This window comes from Alternaria ventricosa (genome assembly GCF_023758065.1).
Source record: "Alternaria ventricosa strain BMP 2768 chromosome Unknown scaffold_3, whole genome shotgun sequence".
Taxonomy (NCBI): Eukaryota; Fungi; Ascomycota; class Dothideomycetes; order Pleosporales; family Pleosporaceae; genus Alternaria; species Alternaria ventricosa.
Genome location: NW_026055683.1, coordinates 647,796 through 675,183, shown reverse-complemented (window position 1 = coordinate 675,183; position 27,388 = coordinate 647,796). Strand labels below are relative to the sequence as shown.

Below are 27,388 nucleotides of genomic sequence, written 5' to 3'. Positions count from 1 at the left end.
TGTAACAGACCGCCATGTATGTATGCATCTAGTGTCTTCTTGCAAGCAGTCGCCAACAAGAAGCAGAGGCCATCTCAACGATGCTTTGTAGGGGCCGGTAAAGCAGCTAAGAGCGAGGTTCAATTTCACATCGCATAGTTTCTGGCTGTGCCTCAAATTGCAGCTTCAACAAGCCTCACTGCACTCTTACCAGGCCGACATGGCTCAGAGCTCTGGAGGTAATGTATCCGCAGTCAAGATGGGTCTTGCCGAGCAGTTGATGTGATGCAGATGCTCCAGTCACCAGTGTAGAAGGCGTAGGAACCATGACTCTCATCATGAGCTCTGTCTACGGGTGCTGGATAGAAACAGCATCGATAAGCCAAATAACTGAAGTAGTTGTGTCGGAATGCATTCGCACGCCAAGTACTTTCCGATCTTAGTAAGTCAGTCACGTGCACGAATTCGTCACTGCTCTCGGCGATCTCCAAAGCATCTGGCTGCAACATCGCAACCGCTATCGCCTCATCACGACGCAAACAACCGCCGTCCATCACTCTCCAGGTCTTTAGAACCTCAGTCGCCGCTTAATCCCCCGCAAAAACCGCACCACAGCCCTATCACGACTTCACGATGGCGGACGCTTCCGCGCAACCCAAGCCCAGCAGCAGCGTCAAGCTCGTGCTGCTAGGAGAAGCAGCTGTTGGAAAGGTATGGAGCAGGCAGACTTCATCGCGTCTCTAGACTGACGTCCATCAGTCATCCCTCGTTATGCGCTTTGTCAACAACGATTTCCAAGAGAACAAAGAGCCTACTATCGGAGGTACGTACACAGCCACATGCGGAGATGCTGCTCAACCACCACCCGCATTCCCATATTACCGGACTATGACTAACCCACTGTTTGACAGCCGCGTTCTTGACGCAGAAATGCAACCTACCAACCCGAACCATCAAGTTTGAGATCTGGGATACCGCAGGCCAAGAACGCTTCGCCTCGCTCGCGCCCATGTACTACCGCAACGCCCAAGCCGCCCTCGTCGTCTACGACATCACAAAGCCCTCTTCCCTCACAAAAGCCCAGCACTGGGTCGCCGAACTGCACCGCCAAGCCTCCCCAGGCATCGTCATCGCGCTCGTAGGAAATAAGTTCGATCTGGCGACCGCCGCCGATGAAGAGAACCCAGAAGACGCAGATGACGCCCCCGCAGCTGAGGGCGAGGACGAGCCAACAGAGGACGGAGCCGACTCGAGGAGAGTACCTAGCAAGACTGCAAAGGCATACGCAGACGAGGAAAGCCTGCTGTTCTTCGAGACGAGTGCAAAGACGGGGCACAACGTTGCCGAGGTCTTCACCGCTATCGCAAATGCTATCCCAGAGACGAGCTTGAAGGGGCCTCGTGGTGTGGGTGGACAGACAAACTTGAACAGGCAAGAGGATGCGCGGGTGAACCTGGGCAGCGCACGGACGGAGGGTCCTAAGGAGGGTTGCGCATGCTGAAGAGGTGCATGCGGAAGTGGTGTCGTGTGGATTTGCGAATGCTCACGGAGGAGCTCGATAGCTGCGAAGACTTGCGGGCACAATTGATGTGTTCAACTCCGGATTATCATCATTAGGCGTTGGATGGAATGATATACTTGTATTGCCGTCAATATCATGTCGTATATACTGCGTGAGACGTGCGACTGGGTTGTCTGTCCCAGGCAGCTTGACTACACCTACAATGACCTTTGACTGCTTCCGGTGTTTGGACTACACTCTGCAATAGAGCTTCCCAAGCAGGAACACTATGTTAAACGGCTATGAAATTTGACGTTGCCGCATACATGGTATTATGCAAGACGATGTATACCCCAGCCTGACTTCCCTCAAAAAGTCGTGTCTGTTGCCGCCATGTTCGTCCTTGCTTCCCTAAAAGACGCGCCAAGAGCTATCCCTTCACTCAGGTTGGCGCGCCAACAACCATCCCTGCCAGGGGCTCTAATATGCCCCACTTGCACACACGACGCGCTCATTTGCACTCAACCACCAATCTTACGATACCAGCCATGGCACCAGCTCATCATAAACGTCTCGTACTGCCGGAGGTACTAGAAAAGAAGGCCAAACCCGCGAAATGGGTTGAGAAACTCTTCTGGGGCGTTCACGATGCAGATACCTCAACGCGCAGGAGCACGCGCAGCGGTACGCGTAAGAGCGCGCAAACCCTCCAAAGCGAAAGCACCGGCGACTCGCATTTCTTCTCCCTGCCGCTAGACATCAGAGAACGAATTCTTCATTACACTCTTGTGGGGACCATAATCCGCTTTCGCCACTACAACACCTCTGTCATGGCTCAGTATACCCAAAATGGAGACGAGTCCGTCCGTTGGACGACTTTCGATGAATCCTTCCATGCGGACGGTCTTCCCTCGGACTGGGCACAATTCAAAGACGCCAAATGGAATAGCTGGAAGGGTCTTCCGGGGTGGATGATGCTCAACAAACAAATGCTCCATGAGTGTGTCCACCAATTCCACAGGGAAGCCATCTTTTGGCGAAATAACTTCTTCTTTACGCCGATCTATCCCTCTGCAAAGCCCCTAGGCTTGTTTCGTCTCGACAAAGCGAGAATTGTACGGATCAATACTAAAATCAATTGCCATCGGGAAGGGTGGGAAAGTCTGGAGGAGGACAAGTACTCTGTCATCCACCTGTATGGAAAGCAAGAAGAGTGTACCAAGCAATTTGTATATCACCTGACGACCTTTACGCCAGTACTGCAGATACTCAGTCTGAGCGTGTACGATTTCTATGGATGGCAAACATGCGACGTCTCTAACTACCCATTTCGCTCGAAACTCACAGGATTGATTGAGAAAGTAGACCAATCTGCCGTCAAATTTCGCTCGGAACTCACTTTCCTCGAACGACTACCCAAGAACTTGCAGAAGGTCACTTTTGAAGTGGTTACGAAGTACAGGGAACCTTCAGTCTACACCGAGAGCGAGTTGGATAGCACCTTTCAGAGATGTATGCGGCTTCTCAAAGATGAGCTGAGACGAATTGGAGAGATTCTTGTGGGTGGCGAGGGGGCATCTGCTACGGAAGAGGTGGTGGACTTGGTACCCGCAACACGTTCATTGGCAAAGAATCATCGGAAACTTGACACTATTTGGGGTTTGACAATAACGTCGCCTGTGTACAGACGGGCGCAGCTGATGAGATGATCAGTTGGTGTCGTGCGAAAGAGGAGGAACGCAGATGCCTCTTACAGCAGCTATGGGTGTACAGTCGACGGAAGAGCGGAGCTTTCCTGCAGGAGAGACTTTGGGAACTTTGGGCATGTAGAGATGAGGATCTGGTCGGTACGATTGCCATTTATATTCTTTCAGGGTCGTCGTCTTGCTGAACTCCTCGGATTGTCTAAACCATTATCGTTGTCAGACTGAACATCTTCCCAGTATGTAGTCGTTTGGAAGGCATCTATCAGCACGAGAGATACGACGAACCATTGTATAGCTCTCTGAGCTGCAGTTGAAATCATTTATAAAAGTGTGTCTCCTGAAGGCTGTTGGAAAGTGTATGGTTTGTGTAGATCTAACGGGGTGTCTTCTGTGGTTGGGAGTGTCGAGCTGCTGCAGTAGATATTACAAGCTATACGCAAGAAACCTAAACACCGACATAGTGCGATCAGGTATAACCTTTGAGAGGAAACGCTGCCTGAATTCTTTTGACAGGCATCTTCATGAGGCAGTCGCGTTCCTATCATTGAACGTGTAGCGCATCCAATCATTGCGGGGTCGCCACACAAAAGTCGACCCGCACTAACCTTTTGCGCCTGCCTGCGCCTACCAACTCCATCTTTCCCCAAGACCATCAATCTGACTCATTACGCATCATCCTTCTCGACTAGGAAAGAACTGGAGTCCTGCTATCTTATAGTAAACCGCTGATCCAAACCCTCCGCAAACATTTCACGACTCATCACAAGATCTTTCAAAGCCATGGCAAGAGGTGGTCGAGGCGGCGGCAATCGCAATCCAGCGAATCAATCGAGAGATGTGCAGGTGTCAAGAAAAGTTAGTTGGTTACTGCGACATGGTGCTAGTCAAGAGGGCTTGAAGTTGGGAAAGGGCGGGTATGTCAATGTGCAGGAGGCGGTAAGTTGGTTCATCACTTTATGTTCTGGGAAGTCAGATACACGTCCACCAAGGAGACTTGAGTACTTAGAGACCTTCATGCCCGCTGAGTTTCAGACGGAGCAATGGATTACAACATACGAGAGACTAACAATCCCCAGCTCAACACCAAAACCCTCAAGGGCTTAAAAGTCACATTCCCTGAACTCCGCGACATAGTCGCCAACAACGACAAACAGCGCTACTCCATGATCCTAGCATCCTCACTCGACCAGGACTCATCCGACAGCGCAGCACCGCCAGAAGAGCAATCCACGCCAGACGCACTTGAAAGTATACCAGAATCCGACAACCCAGCCGACTACCTCATCCGCGCCAACCAAGGCCACTCCATCAAAGTCGACTCGGAAGGCCTCCTCACCCCCATCACCCAGGAAGCCGGCAACGTTCCGGCAACAGTCGTCCACGGTACCAACGAGAAGGCCTGGAACCTCATCCTCAAAGGCGGCGGTATGCGACGCATGGGACGCAACCACATGCACTTTGCATCTGGTCTCCCCGCTGGCTTCAAAGCCCTCGACGACTCCACCACGGAGGAAAAAGAAGCCGCACCCGTCATCTCAGGCATGCGCACAAACTCTACGATTCTCATCTATATCGACATTAACGCCGCGCTTGCTGCTGGCATCGAGTTCTTTCTCTCAGAGAATGGGGTTATACTCACGGAGGGCAATGAGCAAGGGCTGCTTTCGTATGAGTTCTTCAAGAGGGTTGAGAGTAGGAAGAAGGATGGTGGGGTGTTGATGAGTGGGGGGAAGTTGCCTGAGGGTGTGATTGTGGATGTTGAGGCGTGGGAGAAGGAGGTTGGGGATGGGCAGAAGGGGAAGAAGGGTGGGAGGGGCGGTGGACGAGGAGGTGAGAGAGGAGGAAGAGGCGGTGCAAGAGGTGGTGGTGGGAAGGAAAGAGCGGTAGATGATGCCGGAGATGCGAATGCTGGTGCTTGAGTGTGATCAAGATTGCGAAGGAATCGAAGAGAGATACCTGTGACAAGAGCGATGAATGACTAAAGAAAGATTAGAGACTTGTTGTCGTAAGTGCTGGGTATCAGAAGCCGTATTGCTTACCCACTCTACTTCGGGGTGCAGAGTCGCTATCGGCAGCATATCATTGTAGAAGCCAGGCAGACATTTCACTCAAAAGGTAGTACCACAAAGTTGAAGATTGAATCGTGATGTATTGAATCGGGATGTAATCATCGACCGTAGACGAAATTATGAAAAGTGTGCAAAGGTATATAACAGAATGCCGCCCATGTACTCATGATTGAACGCCGACCGACCCATGACAAAGGAAAAAAGTATAAACACAAGAAGGGTAAAAACATTAGAACTTAAAAGCGTCTTTGCGCTGTAGACTTTTTGGACTCGTACTCAGATCCACTGATGGTTTTGCTTCTCCACGTCGACATTTGTATCGGCGGGAGGCGTTGTTTGTTGCATGGCGAAGTAGTCACGAGCGACAACACCCTCACTTCGTAGTAGAGGGCTGCTGGGGCGCGTTGTGCTGACGTGGTGAGGTGGTTGCAGGCCAGGGGAGTGGGCGTGCTCGGGCTCTGTGACGATGGCGTAAGCACCACCACCCGTCTCGACGCGATCCATCGGTGAGACACCGTCGTCGTGGTCGTCGCCTTCATCTATGCTGCCACGTGTACCGATGGTGCGCACCGTCATGCGTCGACCGAGACCACATTCTGGGCTGGCTTGTTCTTCTTCAAGGCGGATGACAACTTCGACAGCCTTTTCGTCTTCGATGACCTTGGGGTGACGCTTGGCGAAGTAGCGAGCGTACTTGTAGAGTGACCAGTAGCAGCTGGCGACGTTGATGACAGTCAAGACCATCTTGTACGGTAGGTAGTACACGTACATGAGCACCCAGCCAACGCGCTCGCCCTTGCGGCGGAGATGGACTTCGTTGAAGAGGACGCTGTTGATGAGGTACATGACGACGGTGGCGGCGAGGAGGTAACCGCAGAACGAGGGGCGGACGTAGAACGAGATTGGTAGGATGAAGGGCGTGAGGAGGTAGAGCAGTGTTTCGTAGACCTGTTGAGACTGTTAGAATTTGATGAGTGAGAAATGGATTGTGAGTGACTAACCTCTTGGAAGACGAAGATCTTTGCGCCAATCTCCCACCAGCCGAGCTTCCAGCTACCGAAGATGTAGGCCATGTTGTAGTACATTCCATTGACGAAGAAGAAGTTCCAGCGCTTGAAGCGTTGCGAGAAGATGGTCATCTCGCCGAAACCACCGCGAGAGCCACCACCGGAGATGAAGACAGCGGTAGGGGTTTCAGTTTCGACGAATACCTGCGAGCACATCTTGATGCGACATCCGAGTTTGCGGGCAACGTGACCGAAGAACCAATCTTCAGAGACACTGAAACCGGGGTGTTCGTGGAAAGTCTTGACGAGGAGTTCGCGGTCCCAGAGGGAGATGGCACCGTGGGGGAAGGTGGCAGAACCAATCTTGCCAGCAAACTCGCGCTGGATACCACTGAGCTTGTATTCGAGATCCTGAGCTTGTTGGCAAAGATTACCCTTTGACCCGTTAGGTCCGACGGATTTGATGGTGTAGCCAATGCACTGGACCTTGCCAACTAGACGTTCAGTGACAACCGGGAAGTTATCGGGCAGTGCGCAGTCGTCGTCGATGAGCAATACGTTCTTGAAAGCCTTTGCAGCGTAGCAACCGACGAACTGAGCGACAATCTTTGATCCGATGGGCGACCAGATGTGGTTCACGCCGTATGGACGGCACACTTCTTCCGTGTTGTCGAGAGGTGTAGGGCTGTTACCGTTGGCGATGACGAAGATATGCGATGGAGGGAAGATCTTCAAAGCGGCCTCGAGTGTGTTGGCGATGAGTCCAGCAGACTTGTAGCAAGGGATCATAAGGCAGGTGTCGGAAACATTGGACTGGATCTTGGTCTCTGTGGTGTAGTCGGCAGGGGGCGGGTCCTTCTCGAAGAGGATGAGCAGAGGAGCGAATGCGTAACTAGGGTATGTTAGTCAAAGAAGAGGTAGCGATGCAACTGTGTCAACTCACAATAGCGCTATTCCAAGCACGATACCGAAACCACCAGCGATGACAAACTTTGTGGCCACGACCCAGTAGAGCCACCACACAGCACCCTTCCAGAGCGGAATTCCGATAAGAACAAAGTAGACGAAGAGTATCAGGAAGAGGTAGATGGCGTACTCGAAGGTGTACTGCACCCACTTCTTTCGCTGAATCTCTTGTCCCTTTTGCTTCGCCTTTTCGTAAGTACCAAACATCTCACTCCTCTTGAAGTAAGATGCATTGGTCATCTTCCGCTGGAGAGCGTTGGGGACCATGGCATCAACAACGGACTCTAGAGTCCCTTTCCGGGGCCGACCACCCTGGTGTGCAGCTTCAGGTTCCTGAGGCAAGGAGGCAGTTGAATTCCGGTAAGAATTGTTCTGTGTTGCGAAAGGATTGTCTTTGATCGAGTTGGGCCTGGTCGCGAAAGGGTCCTCATTCGACCACTTTGACGACGCAGTCGTAGTCCTGTTAAGAGAGTTGGGCGATGGTGCACGACTGCCCCGAGGACTGAGAGCTAGAACGTCCGTTGACCCGGGGATGTAAGAAAGGGTCCTGAAGGGTCTGATGTTTTCCTCTGTTGGTGATGGTAGTACCCCGCTTTGCTGCGACATTCTTTTGGGACCAGTGTTACTGAACCAAGAGAATCGATTACTCCTCCTGCGTTCGCCCTGCGTCTCTGTGCGTTCGAGATTGGTAGAGCGTTGGGTGCCATTTCGGTGTAAGCCTGAGTCCTGAGTTGGTCGACGACGTATGCTTCCTATGCCGTTGGGATCGAGGAAAGGGTTCTCCGCTTGAGGCTCCCATGTTCCATGTGAGGTATACGTCTTGTCACGTTTGGATCCAAGGTTGCCGGTGGCCCGAAGTAGATGCGCAGGGACAGTGACATCCTGTACGATCTCACTGGACTTTCGTCCATGTGCGTAAACCATGTCTGCCGATTGATGTTCTGTAGGAGTATCGGAAGGAAGGCCGGATGGAAGACCGGATGGAGAGGTCATGTTGTATTAATGATGACCCAGATGAAGGTCCCGGGGTAGTTGTGTCTGTAGAATTACGGACGGGGGTACCCCATTAATACTCGGGAGCCATCTCCAGACCTTGTACGATGTCCTACCTCTAGTCGGGTAGTCGGACAGCCACATCGGGCGATCCGACTATGAAATCTCCTCCTATGTACTATTACCGATCCACTTAGTAGGTGTGGGTATAACCCGGCGTCGATCATCATGGAGGGCGGCATGCACGTGTTGGAGGCATGGTGGATGATGCGCCACAGATGCGGTTGACAGTGACGTTTAGAGCGAGGGCTAGATCTGGAAAGTTCCCACGCCACTGAATCGTAACGGAGCCTCACTAGTTCCCGTCCACTTCTGCTCCAAGTAGCTCCAAATGGATTTGCGTTTCTGATGACCCTGTTCGGGGCACGGGGTTCGACGCCTCAGGCCTTGGATTCTGGTCGTGTTGCATCACTATGGCGTATAGCGATGGGAGTTTGACATGTCTTCGAAGGCCATTTTCTGATGTACGATGGATGGCAAGGAACCCACATTCGTATAAGCGTGGCCAAAGAAATGACATCTCAGTACCTTTAGGTGGGTTGTAGCATAACCCCTGCAAGTCTCGCCCACGTACCTGTCCATGGACAGAGCAGCTGAAAAGATGGATTTTGACAGCATCGCCGACATGGATGAAGCCCGTGCACTGCCACTGTCTGAGCTAATACAGTGGGCGCCGTGAATTGGAACGGTTACTAAACGACCTCTTCGGGTTTGACAAGTAGTTCGAGGCGTAGACTGAGGCTGTGGCCAAGAAATGCCGTCTGGACATGACTCCGAATCTTACTGTGCAGTAGGTCATCTTAGATCGATAGAAGAAAGAGTTTGCATCTCGATACCGTTTACCGGTGTTGCGCGCAATGATCTCATAGTCATTGCGGCTGTAGAAGTCGCGTTCGACTTCTACGCCTCGGTCCTTGGCCGTACACATGCATCCTGAACCTGTCCTGAAGCAGCGCCCGAAGAGATTTTTCATCTCGCACTCGTTTAGGAGTACGGTGGATTGGGCCTTCTACCTCCACGGCATCATCCGTGCTGCTGACAGCGCAGGCCCCTGCGTTGCAGCCTCGGAGAAAGCTTCACCGCGCTTGCGCAGGTACTCAGGGTAATTGTCGTGTTGTTGAGGCCGAGGACAAAGTAGGCAAGGTGACATGGGAGCCTTGCAGAAAGAGTTCAAGGATGCTTCACTATTACGCAACTTTGCAGGGCATCCCGCTGGAAGTCGGCGTTTCTTTTGAACGGTTGGCGCTACTATAGTCTAAGATGTCAGTGCCGTTCGGGTACCACAACCTGGGAGGCTTCGAGGCTCACACTGTGGCGATGCCAAATCATCATCGCGGGGGCGCAATCTGGCCAACTGTTCAGCTGCGACGAGTTTCTTGATCGGGAATCTGCAAGAGATGTACGAGTGAGTGTTGTTGACGACTCGACGATGAGGTCGAAATTGCAGAACGCCGTTCCCGCCCGGGCCGCTGCCAAGGCCGGATGTCATTCGTTACGTCAGGCCCGCAGTACGAGAGAAGCCTTTGCTGGACGTTTGACCATCCGTAAGAATAGCCAACTTCAACCCTTGATCCCACCCCACCAATACAACACGAGATGAGTTCCTACGTGTCCCAATACCCGCCGGCTGTTGAGTCCGACCCTGCATACAAGAAATTCTTCGAGGACTTCTACGCTACGTCCGATGCAGCAGAAGCGCATGAGGAATACGTCCAGTACTTCACTAAGGATGCAACCCTCGTCATGGCTTCCAAGAGGGTGGAAGGCCGGGAAGGTTTGTCGCATTGCTTTTTGTTTTCAGCCTTGCGAAGTGATCCCTGGAATTCCATCGCCCTTCCATAATCTACCGGGCTAATTCTTGGGCGTAGAGATCTTAGCCCTGCGCAAAAGCATGTGGGAGAAAGTTTCAACGAGAGCGCACAAGCCACTCCAAGTGTTTCCGTTCGGTCCGAAGTCAGACGAGGTTATGCTGTACGGGACGGTCAAGTACGGCTTCAAGGCAGGCGGAGAATCCAGTAAAGATTGGGCTGCAAGGGCGCACCTAGTCAAAGAGGACGATGGCAAGGTGAAGATGAACTTCTACCAAGTCTACCTGGTGCGACACTCACCTCCTGTTCGCGTTCGTATATGTGGACTTGAAGCTAACCACGATGCTCAGGATACCGGAGCTTAGAATACCGGAGCTTAGACCATGCAGGTAGATCTTATGTAGATCTACGATCGATTATAGGGGCTTCTCCGGTGCATGCAGTGTTTAAAACAACCGGCATACCGAGGTGACATTCACCGGTGTAGTGTGAGCACTACTTCAGTGCTTACTTTGGTACGCTTTCAAACGAAGCGGTCTTCAGGAGAGACCTCATATTCGGATCGGGCGGCGCAAGTACCGGGTCCACTTCACTCTGAAACACGCGCTGCGGAACCCCTCCGAACTGTACAAAATTGTAATATGAACTGGAGATTAACGCATGGGGCTCTTTTCTACTATGCGGATGTGAGGGCCGCCACCAAGTAGACGATGAATCCCGGTCAGTCACTTGGTTGTCATAAAACCTTGCGATTCACGTTGGCATGTAACCCGACATGCCTAGATACGAATGTTGTCAATCTCGTATAGGTATCCCAGCACCGCCTCATCTCAAAACATCATGCGAATTATTTCGAGCGCTGCGATGAATCAGGGTCCTGCAGGGCCAAGTGCTGCTTTTTCCAACGTCGTGTTGACCCGAAAGAATTTCAATTACACATACACTGGTTCTGCCCCTGGAACTACTGTTACGGAACATAAGAATTGCTTTTTCGTGCTCATGTCCGTTTCCAACGCCCTGGATTTTCTTTACGGCCCAAGGACAGACCTCAGCCACAAGTACGTCAGCATGGGTGCGAATAGTTTGGTACTGCCGCAGTCTCGGCGTGGGAACGCCACTCTGGGCGCAATGCGACGAACGTGGCCCAGATGCATCTAATGAATGGAGTCTCATGTACGAGTGCCGCGTAACGGCCTTCCAGAGCCCAGTCGGAGGCATAAGCAAAGCAAATGGGGCATCTCGTGTGGTGCACCGACGCCTCGTATCATCTGCAGCCAGCACTACATGCTGGACCTAGGCGTGTCTGCAACGACAGGTTTCGCGACCTCCGTAACGTCGCCGAAGTGAGAATACCCCTCAATCGCAGCATATTCAAATACATATGCCATCCGGTGATGCGACAAGGCCAGGCTCCTTGGCTTTGCTGCTGGATGATGGATGTGGCATTTTGAAGCTGCTTTGTGTCGTTCAGACTGTCTGGATGTACAACGCGGGGAAGCAGCCAGATCACAGATGCCTGCGTCATTATTGTTAGATCATTGCCTTATTCGTAATCGTATTTGCATTCGTGTTGTGTCTTCGCTGACGGGACGGCTGAAGAGGACATCATTGATCTTACCAACTCTCTGGCTCCGAGGACGCTAAGAATTTCGCGCATCTCGGGCCATAGTTAACCCAACAGCAAGTTTGTTGTCAATGAGCAGCAGAACATGATGTAATTGATGACCAGAAGGCTTGAGCTAGTAAAGGGATGAAGCGCATTCATTTGCGATCGTCTTTGTCAAAATATAACCATGCGGTGTGGAGGTGTGGGAATGTAAAGTTCGTGGGGCGGGGAAATTGAAAAGTCAAAATCCACGGACGCAGGCGGCTCCCAGCACAACGCCCCGCATTCCCAGGTGTCCGATCAGCAAAAGCTTTGCAACAGTGTGACGTGCTCACGCCTACGAATATGACAGTCTAAACTTGCCGTTTCTTCATCAACAGGCTACAAACCAGCCCGGCTAGCTCAATCGGTAGAGCGTGAGACTCTTAGTCTTTCACGGTCTAACAGACACGATTACTCAGTACATCTCAAGGTTGTGGGTTCGACCCCCACGTCGGGCTTGAGAAGCTTTCTTTTTGCTCCTGGCGTCGTGGGTGGCAGAATGGTGGTGGTGGTGTTGGTGGAGGGACATGGCTTTTTTTTGGCAGTGCCCCACCATCCACGATTCTACCACCCAACAACATCACAAGACACCCAATCTTTCTCCTACTAGCCCACTTATCGTCGAATCATAGTCTAGGAATATCCTACAACATCTTTATTTACATGCACACTAGGTTATCGGCCTCAATCCTTTCTCTTCGCAAGTTGCACACTATAGCTACCTAGACAAAGTCCGCAGTACAGAGTTTTGCATGCAAGAGAAACTTAGAGCAACTGTGACGTACTAGAGGTCTACATTAACCTGAAGTTTTGCAAACAATAAGTCACTTAGAAACACCTACGCTAACTAAGAAAAAAAATTAAACAGGCCTGCAGCCTACATTAACTTAAAACCCTACAAGATAGGTGACTTGACGATAATGTAGGCTCTAGACCTGTTTAGTTTTTTTCTTGTATAAGGTGCACCCGCAGCAAAGAACAACAGCTTCTAATTCACAGTCAGGATTTCAACAATATAATAGAGTTAATTTTAATGATCCTTCCGTCAAACACAAGATTACGACCGTAATAAAGATCCCCATAGCATCCAATATCACACACTGCCTAGAATCAGTATCCATACAAGCTCACCACACCTATCACCATCCCACACCCATTATCCCTCAAATAACCCATCCAACTACCCAATAATCTTACCACCCTCACCACCACCGTCTCCCCCCTCTGAATTCAAACAACTACTATCGTCCTTCTCCCCCGTCAACACCGGAATCGTCAACATCTCGCCCGCAAGAATCAAATTCGGATCCTGGATGTTATTCGCCTTGACGATGTCGCAGATACCGACTGCGTTCTCGGCTGCGATCTTCTCCAGTGTGTCGCCGTCGGCTATGGTGATTTGTTTGCCAGTGCCGGAGCTGGGGTCTGGAGATGGGGAAGATGAGGGGGTGGGTGGGGTGGAGGCTGTTGCTGATGCTGAGGTTGGAGCGGCTGGTGGAGATGGAGATGCAGCTGGTGGAGGTGATGCTGCGGGTGGTGGTGATACTGCGGGTGGTGGTGATACTGCGGATGGTGGTGATACATAGGTCGAGGCGGGTGGTGGTGACGCGGAAGATGCTGGTGGAGGCACAGCCGGTGGAGGAACAGAAGCAGAAGCAGATACAGAGGTTACTAATGTCGTTGGTGCTGGGGCAGGAGGAGCGCCGGATACGCTGCTATGTTCGCAGCGGCCATGCCTGCGATGGATATGAGGGTGGATTGTAGCGGCTGTGCTTGACAACACGAGGGTTGAGAGCGCGAGAAGGATTGCTGAGGTCTTCATCGTTGCTGCTATCGTGGTGCTGACTGAAGTTTGTAGGATGTTTCGAGGTGTGGTATATAGACTGTATGTATGGTATTAGAGAGGAGAAGCTGCCCGGTAGGTGGTACGGATTATAGGTCCAGTGCTTCTTGAATGAGTGATAAGGTCTCGTGAGCGTACCACCTTGAGGACTTTTCATGGTATATGTATTGTAATCGCTTCCTCAGGGCCTAAGGAAAGAAACATTCATGTTCGAAAACGTGGATAAACGCGTTGTTCATGAACGTGAGAACGGTCCCGGAACAATGGAACGAGTGCCTTCCGTCAATGCCGGCGTTCTGTCATTTCGATGAAGAGGTGTCAATGGAACGTGTTCTGTCACAGTGCGTTGGTGCTTAGCTGTCATTGTTCCGTACATCAGGCCCTCTTCCAATCTGTGATGCCGGGCTGATCAAACAACAACGGTACAACACGCCGCCATGTACCAGCTCTCCAAGCTTGGCTTCACGGATCGGCGAATTTGAAGTATAAGGTCGACGTGAAGATTGGCGATTTGCCGGTGTCAAGAAACTGCATTGATGGTACGGACATGTGCTGACAAGTGAAGCGAGCTGTGATGGCCTGACGTGTAACACCTGTCAGTTGTCAGAGAAGACGCGAGCCACGCGTAGCAAAGTATTACCGAGTGTCTAAACCATGAAGGTACCACAGGAAGACCACGAGAAAAAGACTTTGACTTTCAACGTGTTGTGTGATTAGGATATGCTAGAGGGCTAAAATACTGTACAGTGAAAGAACAGAATACGCTCGCTAAAATGATGCGGTAAACAAACGATAACCAAAGGTGGCTCTAAGTGAGCTCACTGACTTGCAAAAACATGCAACATAACAGAATGAAAACAACAGGTCTTCAAGCGCCCAGCGCGATAAGCCTGCTCTTAATGTCCGTAGGCCTCATCATCTGGTTGATGACAACACTGGAAATACTGCCCATGCTGACGACTGACACGTATCCTGGAGCGACTTCGCTGGCCAGAACCTCAACACACTTCATTGCCTCGTCTTTCGAGATCGGTGATCGGATAGAGCCTTGGATTGCCTGCAGAAGGGTGGTTGTGGAGAAGGAAACGCGCGATCCGGGTCTGTTCGCGCACAGTAGGGAGAGTACACCAATGACCTCTGGAGTGCGTTGTAAAGCTGCCTTTCGCTGGAGTTCGGCAGGTGTCGGCGCTGCGGGGCCAGCCTTTGCAGCTTCTTGCTTGGCGAGAATACGGTCGAGAAGGTTCGTCTTGCGGACGGCAGCGAATTCGGTAATCTTGGGCTGGGCGGGTTGAGCTTGTTGGTTCTGGCCCAAGGGCGTCTCGTTCTCCTTTCCGACAGAGGGCCTGGTCTTCTTCTGTGCACGGCCTTGCTGTACACTCTCTTTGAACTCCCTCAGCCTCTTGCGTCCCTTCTCTTGTGCTGGCGCGAGTGCGGTGAGGGATTCGCATGTGGTGACTTCGGCGAGCGGAAGCTGGCTCAGGAACTTGGACATGGAAGTGTCGTCGAGAAACGTGTCCATGCATGCTTGCTTGATATCGGCCTTCTTTGGGCGGCCCCGTCCACGCTTGGGCACCGCAATTGGTCGGCTCATCATCTTCTGCGACGTGCACCATTGTGTCCATAGCGTGTCTAGGCCTTCTTTGAACATGTCTTGCAATCCCTCTTCGTTCATATGTGTCATGCCGTTCATCATTGGGCTGCTGTCCTTGATCTCGATGCAGACCTTGCCGCGGCCATAGTCGGACAGGTAGTAGGGGTTGTTGTTGCCGGAAGGGCCATGGTCGAGGATGCCGATGAGGAGTCGGATGTCATCGTACGTGACTTTGCGTTGCCGCCAGACCAATGTCGTCGATGCAATTAGGTCTCGAAGATCGGCAGGCGTTGAAGTGCCATTGTGGGCGTAGTGCAGCGACAGCGCGGTCAGGAAGGAAGAGTGTAACGCGAGGAGGTTGACGAGCTCGGCCGGGAGCTGACCGGGAGCAATAGGCGACATTGTTGATAGAATAGTGGAATGGATACGACGATGAGATATCTGGAACAATGTCGATAAGTGATGTGTCGTGTGGGAGTGAGGTCGAGGTCCAAAGGAGTGTTTATGGGCCGAGGGGGCTGCAAAACAGGGAAGGCACGTTCGACGCGCTTTACGCTTCTGCGCGTTCGCGTCGCGTTTCCGCCCCACTTTAATGAAACTTGAACGTGTCGTTGCCCCACGCATCCGGCGTACTTTCAGCCCTCATTTGGCATTAGTACTATTTCCATTCTACTCATGACGCAGCGCGTGCAAAAATTGTCTTGTTCTCGAAGGAGTGGATCACGCAAAAGCAATCCATGGATGCCGTCGCGGCGCGTGCCGTCGCCAGAGCTTGTCGCGTCCGTGCAACGAATAGAGAGCAATCGTGAGTATTGTATCATATTGGGATGAGAAGACCTGCGCCTATATACTCCAATGCTCATGCAAGATCTTCAATAACAAGTTCCAGCTTCTCTTGCCGCATTATCATTACATTATTAGTCCTCTAGACGCAGAGCTTACTTTCCGCCAAACAGTCCACCGAGCCATGATTGAGTCTTCGCGGCCTTCTCCTCGACGACGGCATCGAACTTGTTGGCAGCCTGGTTGACCTGCTTGCCTGCCTCGTGCATCTCGCGCTCAGCGCGGACCTTGGCCTCTTCATACTGCTTCTTCGCATCGGCGCTGTAGGCATCGAACTTCTGCTCTGCCCTCTTCGCTTCCGCCTTGGCTTGGTCGGCCTAGCGGTGGTTAGCATACTGTCACGAGTAGCAGAGTCGCATTGGACATACGTATTGCTGTGCGCTGGCGCGTACTGCCTCGTAACCCTCCTGGCCGGCCTTCTTAGCTTCCTTGTCCTGGCCAGGGTAGTCGCCTCTCAGCTTGCGCGCGGCAGTCGCAGCGTCATCTATAATTGTTAGTCAAGATACTATGAGATATGAAAGCATTCAGGACTCACGTTCAGCCTTCCTCTCGGCAAGCTTCGGGTCGCCTCCAGCGCTGTAGAGGTAGTAGGTGACACCACCAACAGCAGCGAGACCACCGTATGTAGCGAAACGACGAGACATGTTAATGTAGTGGGGTTTTTGTGAGGTGGTATTGATTGGACTTGAAGTAAGATCAAGCTATGTGAGATTCGAATTGGAGATGTAGAAGCAGAGTTGTGCGAGGGAGGGGAACCTTGGAAGGCGTCTTTCAAACAAGCGCATGTGTGACGTAATGGCAGACAGCTGCAGCACGGGCTTTTCAGTGCCGTGCGAACCAGATCACCAAACTAGGACTCTACCGAGCGCGACAAGCCGGATCCACATTACCTACACTCGTTGCTTCCGCTTCTACATGTTAATCATAATGTCATTATAGTATTTCTCTTCATCATATCTTCGTCGCACCTCGATCGTGCCTTCCCAGCGTGCCGTCTGCTGTGCGCGCCCCTTAAACCGTTCACCACAACAAGCCAGCCTCGAGCGACTGCCTTAGCGACTACCGCGCAGCGTGCCGCGCCTGCCCAACACAGCGACCTCATGTATCCACGATAGCAACGGCGTTTGCCTCTTACTCTCCTTGACACATCCACCACGCCTGTAGCATGGCGGACCAACAGATAAACCTCGTCGACCATACCAACGGCGACAACACACCGACCTCGGCTACACAACCCGAACAGCGGTCAACCACATCGGACTCGCACATCGACATCCTCTACGAGAACCAACGCGGTTGGTTCGTTTTCGGCATACCCCTCTTCTCGTCCAAAGCGCTATGGAATCTGCGAATCGACCCTGCGCCATGGCAGGATGCCAAATTCAAGCCCTCAGCAGTCAACATCACAAATGCACAAGTTCCAGACCCGAGTTGGGTGTGGGACTGGAAGAGCTGGTATGTCGACATGAGTCTGGATGTCGATGAAGAGGGCTGGCAGTACAGCTTGCTCTTCAAGGGCTCAGCCTGGCATGGCAACCACCCTTGGTTCCACAGCTTCGTTCGGCGGCGACGCTGGCTACGGAGGCGGGTCAAGCAGAGGCTGCCACCAAAGACCAAGAAGAATGCAAAGGAGCGCATGTTCGGCGAGACATTCAGCATCGGCACGACACTGGCTAGATCAGCGACCTTTGGTACTGGCAGCGGTCTGTTGGACGACAGCGCACAGACGAGTCTAGACGAGGAGATTAGGGATATTGCGACGTTGATGAGAAAACTCAAGGCAGCTGCCATTGATCGCGAGAAGATCATCTACATACACAAGTTCATCGACGATGGAGGGGAGGAGCTGCACTACCTCCCAGAACAGGTATGCATGTTGTATCACTATGAAGACACAGCTAACGAATGCAGATACCGTCCATCATGTCGATGCTCATCTTCCAGAATTCGCGCCGCCAACTCCTCTCCACACTCATGGACCGCTTCGAGGCCGCCAAAGACCACCGCGAGCAACACAAGAAGGACCACAAGCCGGAAGGTGACGCCGAGGAACGCAGAATCAACAACCTGCTCAAAGCTATTGAAGCCGCGGATAACGAGTGTAAGAAGCTCGAGTATTGGAGCGATATCAAGAATCTTACAGAAGAGGGCAAAGCCGGGAATGCAACAGATCCCAGCATGGGATGGGACGAAGAGAAGTGGCAGGGACTGGATGCTAGTGGCGCCAAGCATCCTGATACCTAAGTTTGAGAACTTAAGAAGGTTTGGATGCATGCATATATTGGAGTTTGTCAGAGTTTGTGGGGTGCGGCTCTTCAAGGTCAGCCCATCGGGTCAATTGGGACGACTAATCAATTTTCGTATTGTATCGCAACCATACATGCTATCGTCAGCAAGAGTATCCAGCCATACGGTGTTGTATTATCCATTCACATTCCTCACTCTTATCGGCCCTCTGATATCCGCCAAACTCTCCACATCCACTACGGCGCCTTTCTGCATTACCTCGACTTCTCCAGCCTCTCTTTTCTCCCACACCATCTGTCGTACATCATCCATGGTATCTCTCCACTCTGACGCGTCCAATGCATGCAGCTCCTCTGTTGACAGTGCGCGGGCAATTTCGGAGGGACAGATCGTCTTGGGCCAAGCCCTTGTGCTCAACAGACGGTCGGCATGGCGCGATACGATGGTTCTCTTGGCGTCGTCAAGAACCATATTGTTTGTGCAGCTGGCGAATACTGTGTACCAGCTAACGGATTTGATGTGCCGGTAATGCTTGGGTTGTTTCGTAGCGATATTGTGAGGCTGCACCGTCTCGATGGTTTGACCCAGATCTGGTTGCTAGACCCATCGCCCGCTGATCGACAACAGGGGTCCAAAGATCCTTAGCCAATCCTTTGACGTCAGAGCGCCCAATCGGCGCGCAGCAGAAGCAAAATAATTCGAGCATTTCAGCGTCGCGTCCCCTCCCTTACAAAACCGAAACTGCCCGCAGCTCTGGGATTGGCGTTTTGCCTTTGCGCGTCGTTTTTTCTTGTCCTGTCATGCCGCACCGGTTACCCCACGCTCTCCGAGAGCTAGTTGCAGCGGGGCAGTCCTTCGCTCCCGCCTCTCGTCTCTTATCAAGCTCAACACCGCTACTGCATACTTCTTCTCCGATCTCTTCTCTACTCCATCAGACTTCCCTGCGAACCTGTCATACCGGACGGGCAGCATCCCTCTTGCAAGCATCCAACCCACAGAATACTACCGCCAAACGAAACTTCTCCTGGCCCAGAATGACTGGAAAGGAAGAGCCAAAGGAGGTGCGCAAGTACCTGCAGCAGAGCCATGACCGCATCTTTGAAAACAACAAGAAATGGGCCGATGAGATGAGGAACAAGAACCCAGGCTTCTTCAAGGATCTGAGTGCAGGACAAGCACCCGAGTATCTATGGATTGGTGAGTTGCATCTGGAATGACTCAATTGCCCTATAACACTCCTCCATTATACCACCCACCACCTAGAACTTGCTAATCCAATACCTACAGGCTGCTCCGACTCCCGCATCCCCGCCGAAGCCATCACCGGTCTCGAACCCGGCGAGATGTTCATCCACCGCAACATTGCCAACCTCGTCAACAACATCGACCTCAACGTCATGTCCGTCGTCAACTACGCGGTCCGCCACCTCAAAGTTAAGCACATTGTCGTGTGCGGCCACTACGGCTGCGGTGGTGTCAAGGCCGCCATGACACCAAAGGACATGGGTCTGCTGAACCCCTGGCTCCGAAACATCCGCGATGTCTACAGACTGCACCAGAAAGAGCTCGACGATGTTATGGCCAACGGCGGCACAGAGGAGGAAAAGTACGACAAGCTCGTTGAGCTCAACGTGTACGAGCAGTGTCGGAACGTGGTCAAGACAGCGGCTGTGCAGCAGTGTTGGGCTGAGAACGAGTTCCCTGTCGTGCACGGCTGGGTCTTTGGATTCGGAGACGGATTGTTGAAGGACCTCAAGTTTGACCACGAGGGCGAGCTTAAGGAGATTCAGAAGATTTACGATTTGACAAAGGACATGTAGATGAGGGTTAGTGGCTATGCGGTGTATGAGTAGTTGTCGTGGCATTTAGCGAGGTGTTGGTGTAGAGGAAGTGGAAGAGATGGTGCTGCAAGCGGGCTTAGATGCTAACGTAGAGCTAGTTACCTCAATCTCCCCAGTACCTTTGTGGGTACCACATGGGTTCACACACTAGTCTTGCAGGCTCACACCAATCCCTCCACGTCTCGTCACCGCAATCAAATCCCAGCGCCTTGCGTAAACGAGAACGAGCTAACGAGTATGACTTGGACTGTTTCGCCTACGATGCAATTCATACATCCTCTAGAAAAGAACGACATAAACTTTCCAGACCCGCCTCGGTCGTCCTTTCTACTACAATTACTGACCTCTGCCATTTAATCCAACCTGTTGGTAACACCAATCCAGGATCTCGTTCCACCGCCTGTCACAGCCCTCGAGCTGGCAAGCCAACTCCTCCACAATCCTCCTCCCAGAATACTGCATCCACCACATATCCTCCAGAACACAGTTAAGCGCGCCCCAGCAAGCCAGTATAACCAGCGCCGGCACCTGCCCCATATCCGCCTTTTCAAAGAACTCAGGCTCCACAGTCCCCAACCAAGGAACAACCGAATGCCCATGACTATCCATATACGCCTTCTCCAGTTTCTCCAGGGTACCACGAAAGAACGGCGTCGCGGCATCATCAAGATCCATATTCGCGAGTATAGCATCAGTCAACGCGCGCAGCTTCTCCGCCGTGAACGCCCTGCCTTCTTCTCCCACCAACTCAACAACAGGACTTCCAAGTATTTGCTTCAACTCCCCACTATTAGCCCACGCACTATGCTCCTCCACTATCTCCTTCATACCCATCGTATACCTCCTCACACGCATTAGTACCTTCGACACAGATTCCAACGTCTCACCCGGCGTGGCCGGAATCAGACTCGCGATAAGCGCAACAACGGCATGAAGAGCAGTCATAAGACAAACCGGATCGAGATTCTCTTTCGAAATACAAGCAAGCGACACCTGCTCATTAAGCTCGGATATACTTCTGTTCTGGTAGTGCAGCGCGGCGGCGACGTGGTCGTGGGAAGCGGTGGTGGAGGAGGCGAGACTGGCGCTGTGTAAGGAGGTGAAGGCGAGGAGTACGTCTAGCAGGTAGGTGTGTTGCAACGCTTTGGTAACGGCGTAGTCGCGGAAGATGAGCGCGTTGCGGTGCACGGAGGTGAGGTAGGTGGTTGTAGTCCATTGGTGCATGAGGCGTAGTTCGAGGGTTCGTGTCGCATCATAGGTGGCTAGACGGGAGGATGGGCCGCTGTAGGCATCGTAGAGGGAATGCCAGGTGTACTTGCTCGGTTCATCATGTGACTGTGGTGATGATGACGATGAGCTTATTGTTGTCAAGGCCGTCTTCGCTGTCCTTTTAGACCTAGTCGAGATACTCTGTGGTGGGTATGTGCATGGTTCCTGTCGTAGAGCACAAGCACCGCATTTAGGTGTGGCTTCGTCGCATTTGACCCGCCGTCGCTTGCACGTGTCGCATCCAGCCCGCGACTTCCTATGGAATCGTTTCACTGCCATTCCGACTAATTCTCGGCACTCGCATATCCGGTTTCCTCCTATCGGTGGGTGTGATTTCGTTTGTAAGCTTCCGTGAGCCTGGGGTTTTTTGTAAACGAGAACGACATGGGCTTGGACGTGATGCGGGGGCGAGACTTGTTGGTGCCTGGTGCCAAAAGGATGCCTAATTTGGTAGGTTGACGCTAAAGATGCCGATCAAAGAGGTACTCGTTCTCGTTTACCGGTCCTGCACCGGAAGAGTAACATCCGCCTTGCCGAAGTAGTTATGCTCCAGAAGGACAAGGCAGGATTACCAGCGATCACATCGCCCAGTGCTGCTAATGCACGCAAATCGTTTATTCGTTTTCGTTTGCCCTGATGGACCACCATCTCGCGAGGTCGGCTATGCCGCTATTGTCATCATAATGGAAAAAGCTAGGTGTTGACGAACCACCTCCCATCGCAGCTAACGAAACATGTCGTATATAAGTGATGTTGTCGCAGGCACCATCCTGCTGCACACCTTAGAGAGAGTCATCACCTATTTCAAAATCAAATCCCTATCTCGCACGAACCGTGTCTTTTCTTGAACAAGATGTATTCGGCTTTAGGTATGTTGAGTCCGATCCATTCGGCATGATCTCTGTTTCTAACAGCCCAAACAGCGCACGGATTGGCTTGTTCAAGCCTTGCACAACCTTACCTCAATGGCACGGCAATCACGAAGTTTACTGCGGAGCCTAAGACACAATGGACACCAGAAGGCTCGCCTATCCCAGCCGAACAACTCGTGCCGCTTCTTGGAGTCTCATCGTACAACATCTCCTACTGCCGTGTAGAGATGGCCTACACCCATCCAGGGCAGAACGACACAGTCAACCTCCAGATATGGCTGCCGGAGCAGTGGAACGGACGCTTCAATGGTGTGGGAGGCGGCGGCTGGCGCGCTGGTGTTTTCGATCAGAGCTTACTCCCGGCCATTATTCAGGGATATGCGGCAGCTTCCACCGACGGTGGCCATAATGCAACTGAAGTATCCGCTCTTCCTTGGGCGCTCAAATCTCCGGGTAATGTCGATGTGATTGCTTTACAGAACTTTGGTTCTGTTACTTTGAACGAGCTCTCTATATTCGGGAAGATGGTTACCGAGAGCTTTTATCAGAAGGCTCCCGCTTACTCTTAGTATGTATGACCTTGACATTGCGATGTTACTCGCGGTCAACGCTTCATCGTGTGTCTGGGACGCACAGGCTAACAACCGAAACAGCTGGACTGGGTGTTCCCAGGGAGGTAGACAAGGCATGATGCTGGCTCAACGTTACCCTGAAGCGTTTGATGGTATTATCGCTGCAGCACCCGCGCTGAACATTATCCCGCTCTTGGCAAGCTTGTTTCATGCTCAAGCTGTAATGAACACGCTCGGCGAATACCCGCCCAATTGCGAGTTCGAAGCGGTTAGGATCGCAGCAATTGCCGCCTGCGATGAACTGGACGGCGTCAAAGACTCGATCATATCCATCCCAGAGTTGTGTACTTTCTACCCATTCACCGTTGTCGGGCAGCCCTCCAACTGCGGAGATAGCAGCTCGAATATTATTTCCAACGCAACAGCAATTGTAGCCAACGCTACATGGTATGGTGTCTCCAACAGACGGGGAAAGAAGATCTACCCAGGATACGCGTTCGACGCACCCCTCCAGGCAACGACCGACACGGACTGCCAAGCAGCAGGTACCTGCCTCACCACCGCTGCCTGGCAACTCGGCGCAGAGTTCTTCCAGCTTTTCGTCGAGAAGAACGCTAGTTTTGACATTTCCACAATTACCGCGGATCGACTACCGGACTACATGTACGCCGGCCAACAGCAGTGGGACTCGATCATCAACACCAACGATGCGGATCTCTCAGACTTCAAGGAAGCAGGAGGGAAGTTGCTCACCTGGCACGGCATCGCAGATGACCTGATTCCTTCAGGTGGGTCAACACAGTACTATGACCGTGTAGCCGCGCTGGATGCCGATGTGGATGAGTATTACAGGTTGTTCCTTGCGCCTGGCCTTCATCATTGCGCAGGTGGCCCGGGTCCTGCACCCGTCAATAATGCGCTCCAGCAACTTGTCGCTTGGGTCGAAAATGGTACAGCTCCAGACACCCTACCGGCAGTTGGAACGCAACCTGTCAATGGAACAGTGCTGTCGAGGGACCTTTGCCCTTACCCGCTGGTATCTGTTTACCAGGGTGGTGCTGCGACTGATGCCTCATCATACAGCTGTGTTGATGCGGAGAGTGTGTAAGAAACGCGCAGATATTTGTGCGTTATAGCGTATGGTGAGGTGGATGGTTTGGGGGCCTAGTATGATCATCGTCAGGCAGAATTGCCTAGGTAGCTTGTTGGTGCATTTCGGGGCGCTTTGTGCCTGTAGGATATAAGCAGATGTACTTGAATACAGACCATTGCAAGAACTCTTTAGACAATGTACATTATCTAATTAGTCAATACCGTTCTCTGATTCGGACCTGATGCGATTCAAGGTTTAGCTAGTCCCATTTAGGGGTTGGGTATTGATGATTGCGTCAGGCTGTGGGCACCGTTTGTGGTTAATGTGAATGGGACTCAGCTGGCGGAGGCTGGGACGCTACCCAAAAAGGAGGTATGTCGCGAGGCACAGCCATACACTCTATCGCTCTGTCAGTACACGCGACTGTGTAAGCACACCGTTCCCAGGCTAATGCGAGCTGGAATCCTTCGCCGCAATGATGGTGTTGTTGCGACGAGAGACGGAAGGAGCAGGCCAACGCCCCTGCCGCGGACTCAGTGGCGAGATGACCGAAATGACCGAGCACCGAGCTGCTCCACAGAACACCGACAGTTGCCTGTCCATCTACCAGCAACCATGTCAGAATCTCTGAATTCTGTATACGACTCTCACTACGCAGTCAAGATAACCGCGACTAATTCTCTTATATTCGTGGGCCAAAATGGTTGAGCAACCTACCATCCAGTCCGCAGACACAGATGGTAACGGACCAGCGAAACGTCGGCGAAGACCAGCACTATCATGCGTCGAATGTCGCATGCGCAAGGTGAAATGCGACCGAGGGAAACCTTGCGGTGCTTGTACTAGGATCAAATCAGCGACATGCTCATTTAGACCTCCACGTCCGGGGATTCGGTCAGAACCCCAAAGGTCACCCGAGGATGATGCCTCTACAGGTCGCAGCAACGACCACGACCAGAATCCGGCTCGGTCTTCTCCTCATAAGCCCGAGCATTCCAGTCAGTTTGATGCAATCGTCAATCGTTATGTGGCACCTGGGCTTCTTGGAGAATGCGACGGCCAGCTGAAACCTCTCCCCGCCGATAGACCGGCTTTTAGCTTGAACTCGCACTCAGACTCTGCGCAAGCCTCTATCATCAACAGCTTGTTGGATAGGATCCAGGGTCTGGAAGAACGACTGGCAAGCGCTACTCTAAACGATGACCCAAGGACTGGTACGTCGCCGGGACGGGAAAGTGCAAGTGACACAAGCGCCCAGTTTGTGAAGGCAAAGTACTATGGTCAGAGTCATTGGATGAACGCTATCGATCCTGTAAGTGCTTAATACCTCCCTTGTCTCGGTTCCTCTGTTCGAAGGGACTCAATTGACGGACAGCAGTATGACGCTCTCGGCGACACAAACACTACAACGAACCACAATACAAACAGGAAAGAGGTGTATGTCATTTTTCCAGTCTTTCTCTAAATACAGTAGCCCTAATTGTAGCATATAGGAACAAATCGACTGAGCTGTATGCTACTGTCTCAGAGGTCAAGCGAATGGCTCGCATCATCAAGGCCTCTCGCATGTCGCAGCCTTCCATCTCTCCAGAGCTCCAGGCGTGTATCCCCCCGAAAAAAATCAGCGACGCACTGGTCGACTGTTATCTCCGCACGTTCGAAGGTGTCTTTCGCGTTCTACACGTCCCTTCCTTCAAAAGAGTCTACGATGCCTACTGGCTGGGCACCACGCCTGCAAAGCCGTCCATTATTCACAAATTTCTGCTGGTATGCGCAATTGCCGTGCCGTTCTATGATGGCCCCGACCAAGCTAAACTTCGTGTCTCAGCTGCGAAATGGATCCAAGCTGCGGCAGAATGGCAGTGTGCACCTCATGCGAAGTCACGGCTCAACATGATAGGACTGCAGATACAGATATTGATTCTGATTGCACGTCAAGTATGTGGCATCGATGGTGATCATATCTGGATACCTGCAGGTACGATGCTGCGGACGGCGATGCATCTGGGCTTACATCGCGACCCATCTCACTTTCCAAAGATCAGTGTCTACCATGGCGAGATGCGACGCAGACTCTGGGCGACTGTTCTGGAAATCACTGCTCAAAGTAGTCTTGACATGGGCATGCCGCCTATGATCTCGGTGAACGACTACGATACGAAGCCACCCTCCAACATCAACGACGAAGATATGGGAAACGGCATAGACACACCACTCGATGTGAAGCCAGCAACCGTATTCACGGACAGCAGCATACAGATTGCTTTTACACAGACCCTTCCCACGCGCCTTGAGATCATTAGGGTAATCAACAACCTGCGCTTCGACCTATCATACGACGATGTCTTACGTATAGGCACCAAACTCATCAGCGTTTGTCGTGAGAAAACAATGTTCTTCAAATCAGCATTAGCAGCAGGACACAACATCACGCCTTTCCAGATCAAGATGTCTGATACCCTAGTCCGACGCTTCGTCCTTTGCCTCCACCGCCCCTACTTCTCCAAAGCAAGCGAAAACCCACGCTATCATTACTCCAGGAAGATATGTCTCGATACATCACTAGCAATCTACGCGCCAGCAACTGAGCTAGGACCAGGAGAAGAGGACGATTGGACGCGCATGACGCACCGATGCGTGGGGTTCTTCAAGTCGTTCTTCCTCTACGCCATGTCAACCGTATACTACGAACTCAACTCTCAGATCAACGAGAGGAAAGAAGAATTGGCGCTATTCGCTCCCCTTATATCCACACGCCCAACAACAACATCTTCATCTACAGGGTTGACATCCTTACCACCACAGTACCACGCCCTACGTCAAATCCTAGAATCATCCCGACACACAGCAGTTGCCCGTGTCCAAAATGGCGAAACGAATGCAAAGGGCGTTGTCTTCATTAACTGCGCACTAGCACGCATCGACGCTTTGATAGCCGGCACCGACCCCGAAATAGCTGTGCTCGAAGCAGCAAAGTCATCTACCAAGGAAATGGGTCAGATACTAGCATCAGTATACCGCGAAGAGCACGGCGAAGACATCGATCTCAGTCCTTCCAGCGGCAGCTTCGCAGGAAGAGAGCATGGTCGAGGCGAGGGCGCTGATGACATTACTGGGAAACATCTACCTACTGGCACCGGCGCCCAAACCGGCAGCAACAACAGTATAGATTTCCCTTGTTTCGACGGCACAATGGACGGACTGAGTATGCTAGATAGCGATCTGGGTGACGTGAACATGGGGCTGGATATCGATATGAACGCGTACATGCAGGGGGTACCCATGGATTCAGGAGACGGCTTTCATTTTGGGAGGAGTCCAGAGTGGTTTTACGATCTGGATGGGTGGGCTGCGGGTGGTAGTTTCGGCAATCCTGGGTATGGTGGTTGAGGCGCGTGTCAGCTGCACGTCAGTTGTACCTGCATTGTCTATTTTCCATGCGCGCACGACCGTAGACACCAATCCTGTCTGTGGACAGCG

At 52.2% G+C, this 27,388-nt stretch overlaps 10 protein-coding genes and 1 non-coding gene across 11 annotated transcripts; 8 read left to right on the top strand and 3 right to left on the bottom strand.

Annotated features, from left to right (window-relative positions):
* Window positions 1–612: 612 nt before the first annotated feature.
* Window positions 613–1,480, top strand: J4E93_002160 (uncharacterized protein; the record flags this gene model as incomplete). Its single annotated transcript, XM_049340107.1, has 3 exons — window positions 613–690; window positions 739–802; window positions 891–1,480. 3 exons carry the CDS (start codon window positions 613–615, stop codon window positions 1,478–1,480), a joined length of 732 nt encoding a protein of 243 aa, XP_049202429.1.
* A 2,486-nt stretch (window positions 1,481–3,966) lies between these two features.
* Window positions 3,967–5,105, top strand: J4E93_002159 (uncharacterized protein; the record flags this gene model as incomplete). Its single annotated transcript, XM_049340106.1, has 2 exons — window positions 3,967–4,122; window positions 4,263–5,105. 2 exons carry the CDS (start codon window positions 3,967–3,969, stop codon window positions 5,103–5,105), a joined length of 999 nt encoding a protein of 332 aa, XP_049202428.1.
* A 426-nt stretch (window positions 5,106–5,531) lies between these two features.
* J4E93_002158 (uncharacterized protein) lies at window positions 5,532–8,152 on the bottom strand (the record flags this gene model as incomplete). The annotated part of the gene is made up of 3 exons (XM_049340105.1): window positions 5,532–6,203; window positions 6,257–7,154; window positions 7,206–8,152. The coding sequence occupies 3 exons, from the start codon at window positions 8,150–8,152 to the stop codon at window positions 5,532–5,534; spliced, it is 2,517 nt and encodes an 838-aa protein (XP_049202427.1).
* A 1,725-nt stretch (window positions 8,153–9,877) lies between these two features.
* On the top strand, window positions 9,878–10,454 carry J4E93_002157 (uncharacterized protein; the record flags this gene model as incomplete). The annotated part of the gene is made up of 2 exons (XM_049340104.1): window positions 9,878–10,055; window positions 10,150–10,454. The coding sequence occupies 2 exons, from the start codon at window positions 9,878–9,880 to the stop codon at window positions 10,452–10,454; spliced, it is 483 nt and encodes a 160-aa protein (XP_049202426.1).
* Window positions 10,455–12,086: 1,632 nt separating this feature from the next.
* On the top strand, window positions 12,087–12,195 carry J4E93_002156. The gene has a single exon. It is a non-coding gene; the product is annotated as a tRNA-Lys (tRNA).
* Window positions 12,196–14,448: 2,253 nt separating this feature from the next.
* Window positions 14,449–15,573, bottom strand: J4E93_002155 (uncharacterized protein; the record flags this gene model as incomplete). Its single annotated transcript, XM_049340103.1, has 1 exon — window positions 14,449–15,573. The coding sequence occupies one exon, from the start codon at window positions 15,571–15,573 to the stop codon at window positions 14,449–14,451; it is 1,125 nt and encodes a 374-aa protein (XP_049202425.1).
* Window positions 15,574–16,109: 536 nt separating this feature from the next.
* On the bottom strand, window positions 16,110–16,658 carry J4E93_002154 (uncharacterized protein; the record flags this gene model as incomplete). Its single annotated transcript, XM_049340102.1, has 3 exons — window positions 16,110–16,331; window positions 16,383–16,498; window positions 16,550–16,658. 3 exons carry the CDS (start codon window positions 16,656–16,658, stop codon window positions 16,110–16,112), a joined length of 447 nt encoding a protein of 148 aa, XP_049202424.1.
* A 521-nt stretch (window positions 16,659–17,179) lies between these two features.
* J4E93_002153 (uncharacterized protein) lies at window positions 17,180–18,258 on the top strand (the record flags this gene model as incomplete). The annotated part of the gene is made up of 2 exons (XM_049340101.1): window positions 17,180–17,881; window positions 17,926–18,258. The coding sequence occupies 2 exons, from the start codon at window positions 17,180–17,182 to the stop codon at window positions 18,256–18,258; spliced, it is 1,035 nt and encodes a 344-aa protein (XP_049202423.1).
* Window positions 18,259–19,295: 1,037 nt separating this feature from the next.
* J4E93_002152 (uncharacterized protein) lies at window positions 19,296–20,081 on the top strand (the record flags this gene model as incomplete). The annotated part of the gene is made up of 2 exons (XM_049340100.1): window positions 19,296–19,458; window positions 19,549–20,081. 2 exons carry the CDS (start codon window positions 19,296–19,298, stop codon window positions 20,079–20,081), a joined length of 696 nt encoding a protein of 231 aa, XP_049202422.1.
* A 2,143-nt stretch (window positions 20,082–22,224) lies between these two features.
* On the top strand, window positions 22,225–23,923 carry J4E93_002151 (uncharacterized protein; the record flags this gene model as incomplete). Its single annotated transcript, XM_049340099.1, has 3 exons — window positions 22,225–22,240; window positions 22,295–22,811; window positions 22,897–23,923. 3 exons carry the CDS (start codon window positions 22,225–22,227, stop codon window positions 23,921–23,923), a joined length of 1,560 nt encoding a protein of 519 aa, XP_049202421.1.
* Window positions 23,924–24,608: 685 nt separating this feature from the next.
* Window positions 24,609–27,298, top strand: J4E93_002150 (uncharacterized protein; the record flags this gene model as incomplete). The annotated part of the gene is made up of 3 exons (XM_049340098.1): window positions 24,609–25,220; window positions 25,287–25,345; window positions 25,402–27,298. The coding sequence occupies 3 exons, from the start codon at window positions 24,609–24,611 to the stop codon at window positions 27,296–27,298; spliced, it is 2,568 nt and encodes an 855-aa protein (XP_049202420.1).
* Window positions 27,299–27,388: the final 90 nt, after the last annotated feature.